General features: G+C 40.0%; 1 protein-coding gene across 4 annotated transcripts in view; it reads left to right on the top strand.

Moving 5' to 3' along the window:
- The window catches only part of LOC107698234 (ras association domain-containing protein 8-like), a 47896-nt gene extending 33298 nt beyond the window's left edge, over positions 1–14598 (top strand). For 3 of the 4 annotated variants that reach the window (XM_016499206.1, XM_016499205.1, XM_016499204.1), the window contains 4 exons: positions 9806–9964; positions 11101–11963; positions 13079–13253; positions 14434–14598. In XM_016499206.1, coding sequence (XP_016354692.1) covers positions 9862–9964; positions 11101–11963; positions 13079–13253; positions 14434–14534 — 1242 coding nt within the window. In that variant the 5' untranslated portion in view covers positions 9806–9861 and the 3' untranslated portion in view covers positions 14535–14598. Of the gene's footprint in view, positions 1–9805; positions 9965–11100; positions 12405–13078; positions 13254–14433 lie in introns of those variants that run through there. The other variant, XM_016499207.1, reaches the window with a different exon arrangement.
- Positions 14599–15152: the final 554 nt, after the last annotated feature.

A 15152-nucleotide genomic window follows, 5' to 3' on the forward strand; every position in this document is an offset into this window, starting at 1 on the left:
ACACAGAGGAGACGAATTGTTGAATAAAGTCGTTATTTTTGTTTTCTTCGCATACAAAAAGTATTCTCGTCGCTTTATTAAATTCAGATTGAACCACTGATGGCAGATGGACTATTCTGACGAGGCTTTTCATACTTTTCTGGACCTTGACAGTGTAATTTACTTGGCAGTCAATGGTGACAGTCACAAGCCTCCCGGTTTTCATCCAAAATATCTTAAATTGTGTTCCAAAGACGAACAAAGCTTTTTCGGGTTTGAAACTTAATGGGGGTAAGTGATTAATGACAATTTTCATTTTGGGGTGGAGTATCCCTTTAACCTTATCAAATGACTACATGGCTACATATAAAATATGAAGTATTTCTAACTGACTACTTCTAACTGACTAGTTGGTTAGCCTCATTAAATGACTAGATAGTTGAGTATAAAACACATTTAGTATATTTAAAAAAATATTGAAATTACATTTAATAATACAAAAATTACAAAAGTACAAACATTTTTAAGATAAATAGAACTACCAGAAAAAAGAGCACACTCGCCTCTAGCTGATGAGTTACTAGTTGACAAGTCAACATGCACCGATACCACTTTTTCCAGTACTCGCCCGATACCGATACTTTTATTTTTGGTACTTGCCGATACGTGAACTGTGTGAACACAAAAACTGTGATATTTTCAGAAATAGAAGTCGCGGGTTTTTTTTCATCTGAAACGTGCTGCGATTTATACTCCAAAGCCACTCATATAATGCCGAAACAATCAAGCAAACAAAACACGCACAACGCATATATATGAATATAGCACTTATCACATGCTGTGTGGTATCGGCGTTTGGTATCGGGGCATTTTAACGAGTACGAGTACAGGAGTTCAGTATCGGGCCCGATACCGATACCGGTATCGGTGCATCCCTAAAACCCATAGTAAAATTTAATCACTTAAAGATTACAAAGACACACTTTTTTATTTGGAATAACATGCTTCATTGAATCATGCCCATTGAAACCACAATATTTTAAAGTAAACTGGGTCAACTTTGAATTCATGTTGACTTCAAGAAGTTTCTCTACAAAAGGAATTTGATGGTGGATCAGTTTGTGCACATCCACTTCTATACAGAAAGAAATATCCACTTCTATACAGTCTGACCACAAGGGAGTTTGATCTTGTTTTAATATAGGCCTAGCCACTCTCAGTAGGTGCACCTGTTCTGTCTTGCATTGAAAATAGGCCAATACCTCAGGACTTCCTTTGTTGGCGATCTGTCTTTTACACCTCAGGCTTTGATATTCATAATTTCGATAAATTTGGAACAGAATGCAACATTATAAAAAGTGCGGAACACGGTTTTAAATCTAGCAAAGCAGGCATGTAAAAGAATATTAAATAACTCATGAACCTGAAGTCTCATGCTGCACGCAAGCAAATTTGGAGAACAGAGATGGTCTGGCTGTAAAGACGACGCATACACAGGCTAAAATTGGCACGGCTGTTTAGTAATGTCAGTAAACAGATACTCCTTATTTCATTTCCTCAGTGGAAAAACACATTTAATTGGTTATGACGAACAGCAAAGCTCCACATAAGAGAAAATAATGTTTCAAAGCTGGTTTCTCTCTTCTAGGGCTTGTTGTACACGGCTAATGTTATTTTCTCTGCAGATTCCCTTATGGTCCGCTTACACCTGGACTGCTTCTCTCATGAGAAGTGAAAACCGCCCACCTGTCTTAAAGACTGGAATTACAACCCATGCATTATACTTAACGTCTAACAGATTCTTGCGGTTGCACTCAGAATTGGTTTTCCAGATGGTGTTGGACTCCAGATTGGCCTTAATTTGTGATCTTTTTGCGAAGTTCATTTAGAAGCCCAAAATGCAACTTCCCATTGGGAAGTTCTCAGGACTCTCTCGCTCAGTGTTTATCCCACTTGTTGAAGCCAAGATAGGGATTTCTGGGCAGTGAGTGGAGACAGCCTCTTTTGTTTTCCCAGGCTGCCTTTGTTTAGGTTAGGGGTTATGCCTGGTCACTTTTGGTGCCCTCAACATTCCTCTGTCTAAAGGCAAAGGGTCAGCACTTCTAGCATTCAAGCGGTCGGAGAAGCATAAAGCTGCATTGAACTAGTGTTTTGAAAAATCTGAAATTGTGCATTGAAAAAGCTAAGATGGCAATAACCTTTTGGATAGTCTGAGCTTAATTCTGATTGGTCAGCCTACAGTTAGACTAATGAACAATATTTGATGACATACGAATTAAGAAGTTGAGTTGAGTCATTCTCAATCAGGGTGCCTCAGGATGACTTCAATGATCTAAAATATGATCAAACTAAAAATAAAAATGGAGAAATTCTGTAAATTAATAAAATCGTATTTGATAAAGTATTTATATTTTTTCTTATGTTAAGCTCTAAAATATTTTATCAGGTAGAAATTGTGAGCAAAAATATTTGTTAGAAACCTTTATTCTTAATTCTTGTACAGTAAACACAAACGACTAAAAAACACATGGTGACCTAGAATATTGTTGTGGACAATGGGGGATTTGAAGTCAAAAAACACCTTAGCTGTCAACAATAAATAAATAAACAAATAAATAAAATGATACATTGGTTTTTTTCTTTCAATGAGAACAATATTTATCAAAAACTAGAAAAGTGAATATTTCAATCAAATAAATATATATGAAATAAATAGGTAAGCAAATACACTTTTTTTTTTCATGTTCACTTTAAACACATCCGTCTGGATCGGTAAATCAGACAAATGGCACAGTTATAGACTCCATCCAGTTTTTGCATTTGTTGTTGGCAACAAGGCCATTATGAAAGAATGTCTGCTCAGGTTATGGGTGGAAGCGCTCAATGCATGTGGATCCGGCTGTAATTCATGCGTGAAAGCAGTGACACATTTATAGGTGCATGTTTTTCAAAGAATGCTAATCAGTCAATCAGAGAGGAAATTGGTACAAAAATGTGAACCACCAGCTGACTCACCTGTGATGTTGTTTGTGGGGGGCATGTTCAGGACTTGCCTGGAGTTGTTTGATGGTTATTTTGATGAAAGAGTGGGCATACTGTGAATGGATGGGTGGTACTGTGGTGTAGCATGGGACGGTACAGTTGTTATCTGCTCTGTTGTTATTTCTAGTTTGTTATTTCCCTTCACAGTGGATGAGATTGGTTTCTCCAAGTGAATGTTTGGTCCTAATGGGACAACATACTAAACAAAACCATGCTTTATCACAAACAATGCAACACATTGCGAACCAAACATAGTCAGCTAGCTAAGTTCAAAAACCATGTGTACAAAGGAGTTAAGTCCAAAGGATATGTGTACAGTGCATGTGACTTAAAGGGATAGTTCACCCAAAAATGAAAATTAGCCCATTATTTGCTCACCCTCAAGCCATCCTAGGCACATATGACTTCCTTCTTTCAGATGAATCCATTCGGAGTTATATTAAAAACTGTCTTTGATCTTCCAAGCTGTTTAATGGCAGTCAGCAGGTGTTGCAGTTCATCAGTCCAAAAGAAGTAAAATAAAGCGCATCCATCCATAATAAAAAGTGCCTCACACGGCTGCGGGGGGTGAACAAAGGCGTCCTGTAGTGAATCGATGTGTTTTTGTAAGAAACATATCCATATTCAAAACGTAATAATCACTTTAATCTAGCTTATGCCCACAGTTGTACATGGAAGCAGCTCCGGGCGGATGACGTATGAGTGCAGCGTTGCGCATGCGCCGGTGAGTCTCGTGAAAACCAACGTTTGTTTACAGGAGCAAAAGGAAGCAAAGTTTCCTTACTTTAGCAAAGGAAAACCAGTCTCCTCTTGGCTTATATCGAAAATCCTCCGACATTCTTCTTTACCTATCCTCGTTTTGTACTTCTAATTCGTGACCGTTGTTTTGTTTTGATCTCTCCTCTGCGCTTCCGCGTTCGTCACTTCTGAGCGGCACATGCGCAACACCGACGTCTTACGTCATCCTCCCGGAGCTGCTTCCGTGTACAACAGTGAGCGCAAGCTAGATTAAATTGATTATTACGTTTTAAATATGGTTATTTTTCTTACAAAAACGCATCGATTCGCTACAGACGAATTTTTGTTCACCCCCCCGCAGCCGTGTGAGGCACTTTTTTATTTTGGATGGATGCGCTTTATTTAACTTCTTTTGGACTGATGCACTGCCTTGTTCACACCAAGACGAATATCACACGCGATTATCGCCAACGTTTAACGCCTCGTGACTAAACAAAGGGCGCCAATGGGAGTGTGCACACCAACGCGCAAAACGTGAGGCGTAAAAGCGGCATTTTTTTTTTTTAAACGCCTCGGGCTTGTTTTTTTTGGTTTGACGCGCCACGTTAAAAACTGGCCGACCAATGAGATTGGCGCTTTTGTTCACGTGCCTGGAGATGCTGAAGTTACAGTAAAACACGACTTGGTGGCGCTCAAGCACAAAACGGTCTTGCCAAGCACACATTGATACCTAACGACGAAGAGGAAGTAAGCAGACCAAGAAGATGCAACAACAAACTACTTAGATGCAACAATAAATGTGCCAGCATTGGAGAACGATTGTGTGAGGGGGTTAAGAGATACACGAAACTTTAAAAATGCGTACAAAGAAATTGACATGTCCAATGTTTGCAGTATTTATCTCCAGACAAGGATGAAACTTTGTAGTGTTAATTGCGTTAATTAGTTTGTCCACAAGGTGGCAGCACTGGCACCACCATTTTTCAGTCGAAAAAGTAACCGATGAGATGGAACAACAACAAACTACTTGGATGCAACAATAAACGCACCAGCATTGGAGAACGATTGTGTGATGGGGTTAAGAGTTAGATGCAACTCTTAAAAACTCGTACAAAGACATTTATCTGTCATAATGTCTGGAGAGAAATAGCACAAACACTGGACAAGGATGAAACTTTGTAGTGCGCATGTTTCGAGCACCGGTTTGCACACATTATCAAATTAAGTAGCCTATACTTTGAAAGGTTATGTGTTCAGCTATGCATATGCTAAGCATTTGCATCAAAAATATATACTGCAGGCTTTACTGTAAAGACCCAATTAAATGGCTTGATAATCACAGTTTTCCTTTCATTGTTGATATTTTTCCTATTTTAGCAACTCCGTATGCTCGGCTCGCACATGCACCTTGAATTTTTTTGCGCTAATTCGTTTGTCCACAAGATGGTAGCACTGGTGCCACCATTGTTTCACAGTTGAAAAAGAAACGACTGAAACCACAACAAACTACTGGAGATGCAACAACAATAAACGCGCCCGCATTGACAAGTGATTGTGTAAAGGGGTAACGAGAAATACACAACTCTAATTTTAATGAGTACAAAGAAATGCATTGGTCATGACATCTGGAGAGAAATAGCGCAAACGCTAAACAAGGATGCATTTCTTGTGCATGTGTTGAGCGCCTGTGTTTGTGCACAATATCAAATAAAGTATACGTTGAAAGGCTATGCATTCAACTGTACACATATGCTAAGCGTTTGCGTCAAAACTTAAGTATACTTCAGGTTTTACAATAAAAACCCAGTTAAAACCCCAATTATATGGTGTAACCAGCACATTTTTCCTTTCATCGTTGACATTTCTTTGAAACAGGAATTTGGCTTATAACCATTAGCCATTTTTGTTTACATCACATCTATGAAATATTATTAGCTACTTGTTATTGCTAGTCCGTTACAGACGGTGTTGGGGGAGTAACATACTCTAGAGAGCATTGTCATTGGTCAAAAGTTGGGACATGCCGATGACATGCCCATTGACAAAAAAGATAACCTAAACATGGCCAGATTCCTGACAGGGTACTATTTGTCTTGGATCGGCTATCTATCGGACCTTGTTTAGTGTCTATGCTTTGGATTGGTTTGACCCTTTATTTGTGTTATTTTATATATGAAACATCCTTAGCCAGAAATCTTGCTGATGCATCGCTGCTGCGGGATGGAGATGCCATCCAAATAAATCACCATTTGATTCATAATGTGTAGAGACAGTAATAATTCTCTCCACACACCCACCAGACACAATCTCTCTGCTTTCTCAGCACCGCATTCATTCAGTGATCATCTGCTGAGGAAACATTCAATCAGAGCCACACTACAGCTGACAGAGAGCGCCGTCCCACCCTGCCCTTGGGTTTTACAACGTTTTTGTTTGTTAAAGCTGCAGAAAATTAGACATGTTAGGCCATGTGTTTGTGGCAGAGTAGGACACAGATGTGTTCTCACTAAGGTATTTTTAAGAAAGAGCCGTTGTTGTGTCTATATGGGTGCTGAAGATGACATTCACCATGGGAAATATACACCTCAACAGCTGCAACAGAAAACAGTGTCTGTACTACATGTGATAGGCAACAATGGCCTATTGTGTGGGTTAATATTGTATTAAGTAAATATGCCATTGCTTAGATGCCAAAATGTTTGCTTATAGAAATGGATTTGATTTAGCCATATTGTGAAGACAAAACAAAAACTATCAATAATGAGCTTTTCAAAGACATTTTTACATATGAGGAATTTTTTCCACCTTCTTCTGAGTTGCTATATTGTGGCTAATATTTGGACGATTACCAAGCTAGGTGTTTGCTAGGGTGTTGCTAGACATTTGTTAGTTTAGCTAAGGAGTTATGTCTTCATAGGCAGTTGTGAGGTTGTTAGTTGGACATTGCTAAGGCTGTTGTTGTGGGTTATTTGATAGTGTTGCTATGTGGTTTTGGGTCTCTGGTAATGTGGTTGATAGGGTGTTCTGGATAGTTGCTAGGTGGTTGCTGGGGTGTTTCGTCTTCCAGGCAAAAAACAAATCTGGATGGTTTGGAAAAAGGGGTGGACGATATACCGGTAGACATGATTAACTGGTAAAAAATTGTTAACCGGTAGAGATTTTCGACTATTGTCTCTCGCGGGTTACATACACACTATCAAAATGCCCATCTTTGCAAGTATCCTCGTAAACACAGTAATTTAGGTCTTAAGTAAAAGCAAACAGCTGAGAAAGAAAACACGTTTATGTGTCCAGGCAGCTCTTAAAGTGGCAGCAGTCTAATATTTCTGCTGTCAAAAGAGAGAAAATCTCTCATTGCTCTTGACTAAATCACACTAGTAACTTTAATAATAAGAAATATATATTTAATTTACACAGTGAACAATATGCAGTGCTTTTATACATTTAATTACTTTCTACAATATATGTAGCATTCCTTATTTATTTGTTCTACTGTAGTTTTTTGTCCTACTGCTTATTAGTTTCTTATTCTTATTTAATCACTGACTGTTTACTTGTCTTCAGTAAGCTCAAGGTTTGTTTTTTTTTCAATTTAGACTAGTATTAGTTTTTTGTGATACTGACACTGGTGACAAGAACTGTTGTCAAACATTTTTATATCATAAAGACCTTATTTAAAGCAAAAACAACTATATCAAGATATATATTGTTACCGTGAAATAAAATTACTCATATCCTGGATTTAAGATTTTGGTCATATCGCCCACCCCATTTGGAAAATATTAGCAGATTTGCACAGTTTAAGGTATCATTCATGGCTGTTGCACAGCAAGTTTAGTACTTCAATAGATTAAGCAATAGACATAGTCATCAAGTGTAATGTCAGCGTTGCCTCAATTATTTGCACTTTTACACTTGTGTATTAAACAGCAGAACTGCAAACAGAGAGTGTGTCTCTCTTCCCTTGAGGGGCATGATGACATTTACATGCTACATTCTACAGATGTGTGTTTGTGCTCGTGTGAAACTTTTCTATCTGTCTGTAGAGGCTCACTCCTCTTGCTATCTAAGACTTTTACAATGACTTATTAATGATAATAGTGCACAGTAGTGGTTTCGATAAGAACAACTGGCTAATAACATCTGCTAATGTTAAGAGAGAGCACCACGCCTGCACAATAACAGTGCGCTTGTTCCTCAGGACGTATTCTCAACAGCCTGCAAAACATAAAGAGGATGATGAAAGAGAGGAATGGGATAATTCCAGTAATCATAGCTTTCGGAGGACGCGCTCAGAAGGGAGGAGACAGGGAAGTTTTAGATGTGTCTGGGGTGGGTCTCCATTTCTGAAGCAGTGGGTCTGGACATGTGCAAGTGATTGTATGTGAGAGATGGAAGTTAACGGATCCAAGCGTGTGGCGGCTATCCACCCTAATCTTAAACGCAAGCCTGCTGTGAGTCAAGTCGCAATGCCAAAATATATCTTTTTTTGTTCTAACATGAATGCAGTGAACTTAAGTCCAAACTGTCCGACTAGCCCAATGCGTCTGGCACCTGTTGATTCCTCTGCGATTCGTCTTTCACGTCTAGTGCTTTGTTGTCATGGTAACCGCGGGCTGCGTTGAGAAGTGTACCCTGAGGCCACGGACTTGATTTAGTAAGATCGAGCCTGTTAGAGGTACGGGAGACAAAAGAAGATTTGTTTTACTCTCCGCTCTCTGCTGCACGCGAGCCAACAAGGTAACATTCCTCCGTTTTCAGTATGGATGGGAATGGGGAGGAAGAATGCTTCAGAGTTGGTTTCTTTTAGATTTCGCTTTATTCTCTTTCTTGATGTTAAAAATAGTTGGGTGAATGTTACGAAAATGTCTCACCCCAAATCAAAATTAGAAAATATGTTTTTGAAGATGTTTTGCATGCAGAAATATATATATTTACATTACAATAATGACAATTTATAAAGGAAACAAATGCCATTGTGGCATTTTTCCTATGAAAATGCATTTAAAAATGTAGGGCAAAATATGACCCTGGCGTGTACTTGGAAAAAATGCTGCTCCTCTCACTTTAATTTTCTCCATTCTCTTTTAAACATGACTTTAAGGCCTGAAGATAGAGCATCCATCACTTGGTATTTGGCAGCTGCTAAATGGTCTGCTTAGTAGCTTAGTACTGCTATTAAATGTTTTCATAAGTTAATGCGGTAGACTTTACCATAGAATTTCCTCACAAAGGGTGTAATATTCAACAATCAAAGTGCACAGAACCAACATGTTTCGCTTATAATAATCTCATAAACAGCAGTTCATTCAGTATCTGCATGGCTGAAACATTCGAAAACTACACCTTACCTTAGCAGCGCCATCTGTTCCTGCTGTGGGGCTTCAAAGTGGAGTCAGACACACATGCAAGCACATGCCGTCTCTGAACAACTACATTCTGCCTGTCTGTTCCCTTAAGCATCCATCTGCGAGAACGCCTTTGAAGAGAGCCAGCAGTGCATTTAATTGGAGCAGAGCTGAGTCCATCAACCTCCTGCTAATAATAACTCTTGAAATTTGCTTACCCACTGGTCCCGATGTTCAATCACAATTTCATGTCTCATGGCTGAAAATCCTGCAGGATTTGTGTAATCAGGTAGAAACAACTAAAGTAGAAAATAGCTGGAGTTTTCTTCATGGATGTATTTTGGACCTTATTTGATGAGTTTAGATGGGCAGTTTGGTCATTTTGTCTACTCAAGTTCTCAAATCAACTCCATAGATGATTTTTAACTAAGTACTTGAGTACTTAAAAGTTGGGACTGGGGATTCCTGTGAAATGTTTGGTTAACAATTCTATGCACATGTCTGTCACATGGATGTCTTCAGCCACACTATATTGCATCTTGTAGACTTGTACCATCACATTTAGAATCAGACATGTAAGTTTAACTGAAAACGATGAGGGGTTTTTGATTGTCCTCACTTTTCGCTCTATGTTTGTAATGTAATCTGTGAAGACAAATTTGCATTAAATTGTCACTACTGCTCTTTTGTCATTTCAGAATCCAGACATTACCATGCATTTCTGATGTAAGCTGATCTGTGTTCAGTGTCTCTGATGGAGCTGAAAGTTTGGGTGGATGGAGTTGTACGAGTGGTTTGCGGCTTGTCAGAAGAGACATCATGTCAGGACGTAGTCATTGCACTCGCCCAAGCCATTGGTAAGTACCTCTGAGAAGGAACTTTAGGAGGTGAGGTTAAACCATGGTTTTTTCAATCCGACCCTGGAGGGACACTGCTTTGCAGAGTTTAAAGTGCCCCTATTATGCAATTTGTAAGGTTCCTAATATTGTTTTGGGAGTCTCCTACAATAGGTTTACATGCATGCAAGATTAAACAACACTTGTTTTCTCAAAATATGCATTTAATTTCACCTAATTTTCCAATGATTCTCAAATGATTAATTCAAGCAGTTCTAAGTTTCAGTGTCTCTAAACCCCTCTGATTGGTCAGATGGCCCAGTCTGTTGTGATTGGTCTACTGCGTACAGTGCGTGTCGGAAACGATACGCCCATTGCCAAGGTTGCGTATTTTGAATGCTCAAAATAAAATATAAACATCTATTATTTTTCATACAGTTTGTGATTCAGTGGAGCCAGCTGGTTCAAATAAACTGGGTACTGAGCCATCTTTCAAGTGAATCCCGCAATAAACTCCCCAAGATTAGAGAAGCAGTCATCATTTAAATTATGAGTTTGAGGTTGGGTCAAGTTGTTTGCGGCCGGCCAGCATAGAACATAGGCACGCATTATGACTTGTAGTCGTCACAGATGTAGGACTAACGACTCATTTACACTTTTCTGAGTCGATTCTTTCTTTTGGGAGACAATAACTTCATTTCTCGTTTAACTTTGCAGATCGTTTGCTTTCACATACAGCTACATTACACACTGCATGAAAGGCAATATTCAAAATGGCATAATAGGGGCACTTTAACTCTAAACCTAATCAAAAACCCCTAAGCAAGCTTATCAGGGTCTTCACAGTTACTAAAAAATTACAGGAAAGTAAGCTTGATAAGGGTTCAAGTTAAACTCTGCAAGGCAGTGGCCCTCCAGGGTCAGATTTGAGGAACCTTGGGTTAGTTGTTTAAAGATCTGGGCTAGTAACCAGTAGGTTGTAGGTTAGAGGTCCACAAAGTGGTGGTCCATGAGCCCTTGCCATAATGGCCTTCAGTAAAACACTTTAAATAACCTTAGGACAGTTCCCCTAGATCCAGGGGGATTGTCCATGTAATAAGAATACAAATAAGGTACAACACATTTTTGGACTCTAACTACCCCTGTGTTCCCTTCAGGCCAGACGGGTCGTTATGTTCTCATTCAGAGACTGAGGGACACCGAGCGCCAACTACTGGCCAATGAGCGCCCACTGGAGTCCCTGGCCAAACTGGGACAACACAGCAGCGAGGTGCAGTTCTTCCTGCGGCGGACCGGTCCCAGTAGCAGTGAAGAGCAAAGTCTGCACAGCCGCACCCTCCCTCACTCCAAGCCTTCCACATCAGAAACCAAACGGGGTTTGCCGAAGAAATCTTTCACCTTCAACTTGGGCCCCTCCAGTTCTCCCCGTGTGAAAACTAAGGACTCCCGTAAAACACCCTCTCCTGAACAGAGGGCGTCCCCAGTTCCACACGCGCAGTACCTTCCAGGTCCATCTAAAGAGGAGGTGCTCCGGCATGTTCTCCAGCAGCGGGAGCAGCTACATGCCCCCGAGTCTCAGCTGTTGGATGTGGACAAGAAATGCGAGACTTGGGAAGAGTCGTCTGCTGAGGAGTCACCCCTGCAGGCAGAGATGGATGTTTTGGAGAAGACCCTGTGGAGGAACCAGCAGGAGTTGGTGGACGAGGAGTTCTGGGAGGAGGAACTAAGGATAGAGACTGAAAGGGAGCGTGAGATGAAGCGGGGGTTAGGAGAGCTGCATGCTAAACTGGATAATTGCGGGCAAAAGTTGCACGAATTCAACACTCGCGCCATGCAGCTTGAGGAGGACATTCAGAGAGAAATGCTACAGGCGGACAACTTGCCCGCGCAGTCCGATTCAAAAGACTCTTTGGGGGTAGTCGAGGCAGATCTTCAAAGTCGACAAAAGCAGGGGGAGGAATTGGAGGCGGAGCTTTTAGAGCTTGAGAAGGCTTTGGGGAGGGCGGAGACTCTGCTGAAGGTAAGCAGAGAGAGCGTGGCTCTAGAGAGAGGCTTGTAGCTGTTGGCTGCAAATGTTGGAGGGTATTACGGTACCCTCTGCGGAGGTGCATGATCAATGAACTGAAAATTTGGAAGCGAACAAAGGAACCCATCTTTTAAAAGTATTTCACACTCAGAACTTGTGAATTCTGCCTTTTCTGTGTACAGAAACAAATGTTTTTATTTGGACACGTATACATTTCTTTTATTTCCTGTGCATTTTATGCCTTGAAAGGACAAAATAAAGGCGTATACCTATTGAGCAAGTTTCTTTTCCTGCTGGGCATGCATGAATAGTACATAATTATGCACCAGCCTCAGTTTTATAACAGCATTTCAATATTTCAGTATTCCAGTGACTTAAATCAAAGACTTGCAAGTCTGTGAAACTGATCTATACTATTTTATACCACAGTGCCACTCAAAAGTCTTCCTTTATGTGTTCTTCCAGAAAACAAGGAAATCAACCATGACTAACCGCGTCTTACATAATAATAATCTACTCCGTTTAGACAAGTCATGCATGCAAATTAGGTTGATCTTCATCCTTCAACAAAGCATTGTGAATTATCATAGTTTTCAAATTGCAACTCAGGTGATTACTTCACATACTTTGTGGTTACCATTGACTTGTCTGTATTTGAATTTGGCTTGTCTTGTTAAACAAATTAAACCTACAGCCAGAAAGGTGTCAAAGGTACCCATAGAGAACAAATCCCAAGATTACTGTAATCAGAGCCACAGGGCAGATTTACTGCCTTGGCTGTTGTTGCTGTTAAAACATGGCGCCACCTTGAGACTACTGACGGAATTACACCAAAGAAGAAAACAAAAAGATATGAAATTGTTGGTTATGTTGTATTCAGACAACACACACAATTAAAGGTTTACAGGGAGTGTTTAAAGGTACTAATTAAAGCATTGCTGCTAAAATTTATAAATACAAATATATTCTAAAACGTATACAATAGTAAGTTGTTGGCCACATACTACAATGCAAAAAAGTATAGTGTTTAATCATTTGTATTCATAATTAAACTGTTTTTTATTCTAGTATGCAGGCTGTTTGTGATTGTCTGCTCTCTCTGTGTGTAGGCTAAGCAGGAGGAAGTGGAGGAGTTGAATAAGGAGCTGAGACAGTGCAATTTACAACAGTTTATCCAACAGGCTGGAGCCCTGCCTACTCATCCTCAACCCCGCACAGACCTCAGTGAACACCCAGAGCAACTGGACCTGACTCAACAACAGCAGGACAAACACAAAGACAGTGGTATGGCCTCCCCACAAACACACACACAAACGAACACGCACTAAATCTACTGCAGGTGCACATACCTAACGGAGTAGAGAAAAATCAATGAATAATGGAATACTAACATAATGTTTACTGCATTCTACACAGTATATTCTGTATACTGCCAACTAGTTCTAGTTTTATTTTGTGTAGTACCATAGTGTTAAGGCTAGGGTTACACATACTCACACATTTTCAGTATACTTCAAATAACCAAATGATTTACTACATTTGCTATAATGTGCAGTATACAGAATACACTCAGTGGTATACTGTATCCCACAATGCAATGTGCTAGACTTGACCCTCCATTTTTGATGTAAAAAAATGAACTGCAAACATATGATCATGCAGGTTTACAATGGTAGACTTTAAAACAGCATGCTACCATACTAGGGCTGCACGATAAATCGCATGCGATATTTAACGCGCATCTTATCAGTAAAGCTGGTTCTGTAATCAGCGGTAAATCTCCATCATGCGCGTTAAATATCGCATGCGATTTATCGTGCAGCCCTATACCATACTATTCTTACCATTTCTAGTAGTATGCTACAGTATAACCTGCACATTTTAAGATTTTTAAAGCAAAACTGCACTAAAAGTGAACAATAATCACTTGATAACTGGATGTTTGCTAAATTTAGAGGAAACATTTAACGTGAAGAGGTGAAGTGACATTATAGCATACTACTGTTTCAAATGTTTATACTTGCATAACACATAATGTTTCACATGCCATTTTTAAGTAGTAGTCAGTACACAGTATATACTGCCAGTATGCAGTATACAATGCTAAATTGTCGCACTTTATCAAATGACCGCACTGTTTGTTTATGCATATTTATTTCCAGGCTTAAGGTCTTATGGGTTTGGAACGACATGAGGGTGAGTAATTAATGATATAATTTTCATTTTTGGGAAGGAGATGCTAAACATCTCAGCTCATTTCTTACACCGGAAATAGAAAGTGCATGGCATTGTGGGATACAATATACCTTGTAGTGCTTTCTGGTTGTATACTGCATTTTATTTCATGCATACACATCGCATACTGAAAAAATACTATATGCTTATTATATGGCTAGTACAGATATTTGTGTTTATATGGGCTTATGTTGTTGTTGATGCATATTTTGCTCCATATTTCCCACAGATTCGCCCCCACGTCCCACTGCCAAGCAGTTCCTGGGTCACCCGCGCAACCTGCAGCACCCCCTGGTGTCCAGCCTGAACCCTGAGGGTGTGTATGTGTGACAGATGCTGCCGCTGCTGCTTCCCTGCCTGCGACCCCAGCTGCCGCACACACGCCCGTGGCGGCAGCCCTTTCTGCCCTTTCTGGCCTGCTTGGTGGCCCTCCTTATCCGCCCTCTTCTGAACAACATGCCCGATTATTGTAGCTATTGTAGCAAAAGGCATTGCGTCAACTAATTTACGCAACATTACCATATATTTCAATCCAAAACTATATTTTCAGTCGCTGTATATTAGTGCTACTAATTTTGTCTGTAAATATAGATGTTACATATTACAATGCTATGAAGTCAGTATGTAGTGCCTTTCAAAAAGAAGTGTTACCACAACCTGTGCTCTTCAACACTTTAGTTTAAGGGGTAGTGGGTTGGTTTCAAATTACATCTTGACAAGCTGCTAAAAACTGTTGTTGTGGGAGTCGAGATATTTTTGCTTACAAAGATGTAATTTGACTTCAAATTTGATGCAAACTAAAGTGTTTCTGCCATGTTCCCTTGAGTTCTACACGCTTTTTCTTCTTTACGCTCTTCTGTCCGAGTTTGGTGTCCTTATGTCCTACCAGCTGTTTTGCTGATTGATAGTGCAGCTGTGTGTGTGTGTGTGTGTGTGTGTGTATGTGTG

Source organism: Sinocyclocheilus anshuiensis, unplaced genomic scaffold (assembly GCF_001515605.1).
Source record: "Sinocyclocheilus anshuiensis isolate Anshui unplaced genomic scaffold, SAMN03320099.WGS_v1.1 scaffold6310, whole genome shotgun sequence".
Classification (NCBI taxonomy): domain Eukaryota; kingdom Metazoa; phylum Chordata; class Actinopteri; order Cypriniformes; family Cyprinidae; genus Sinocyclocheilus; species Sinocyclocheilus anshuiensis.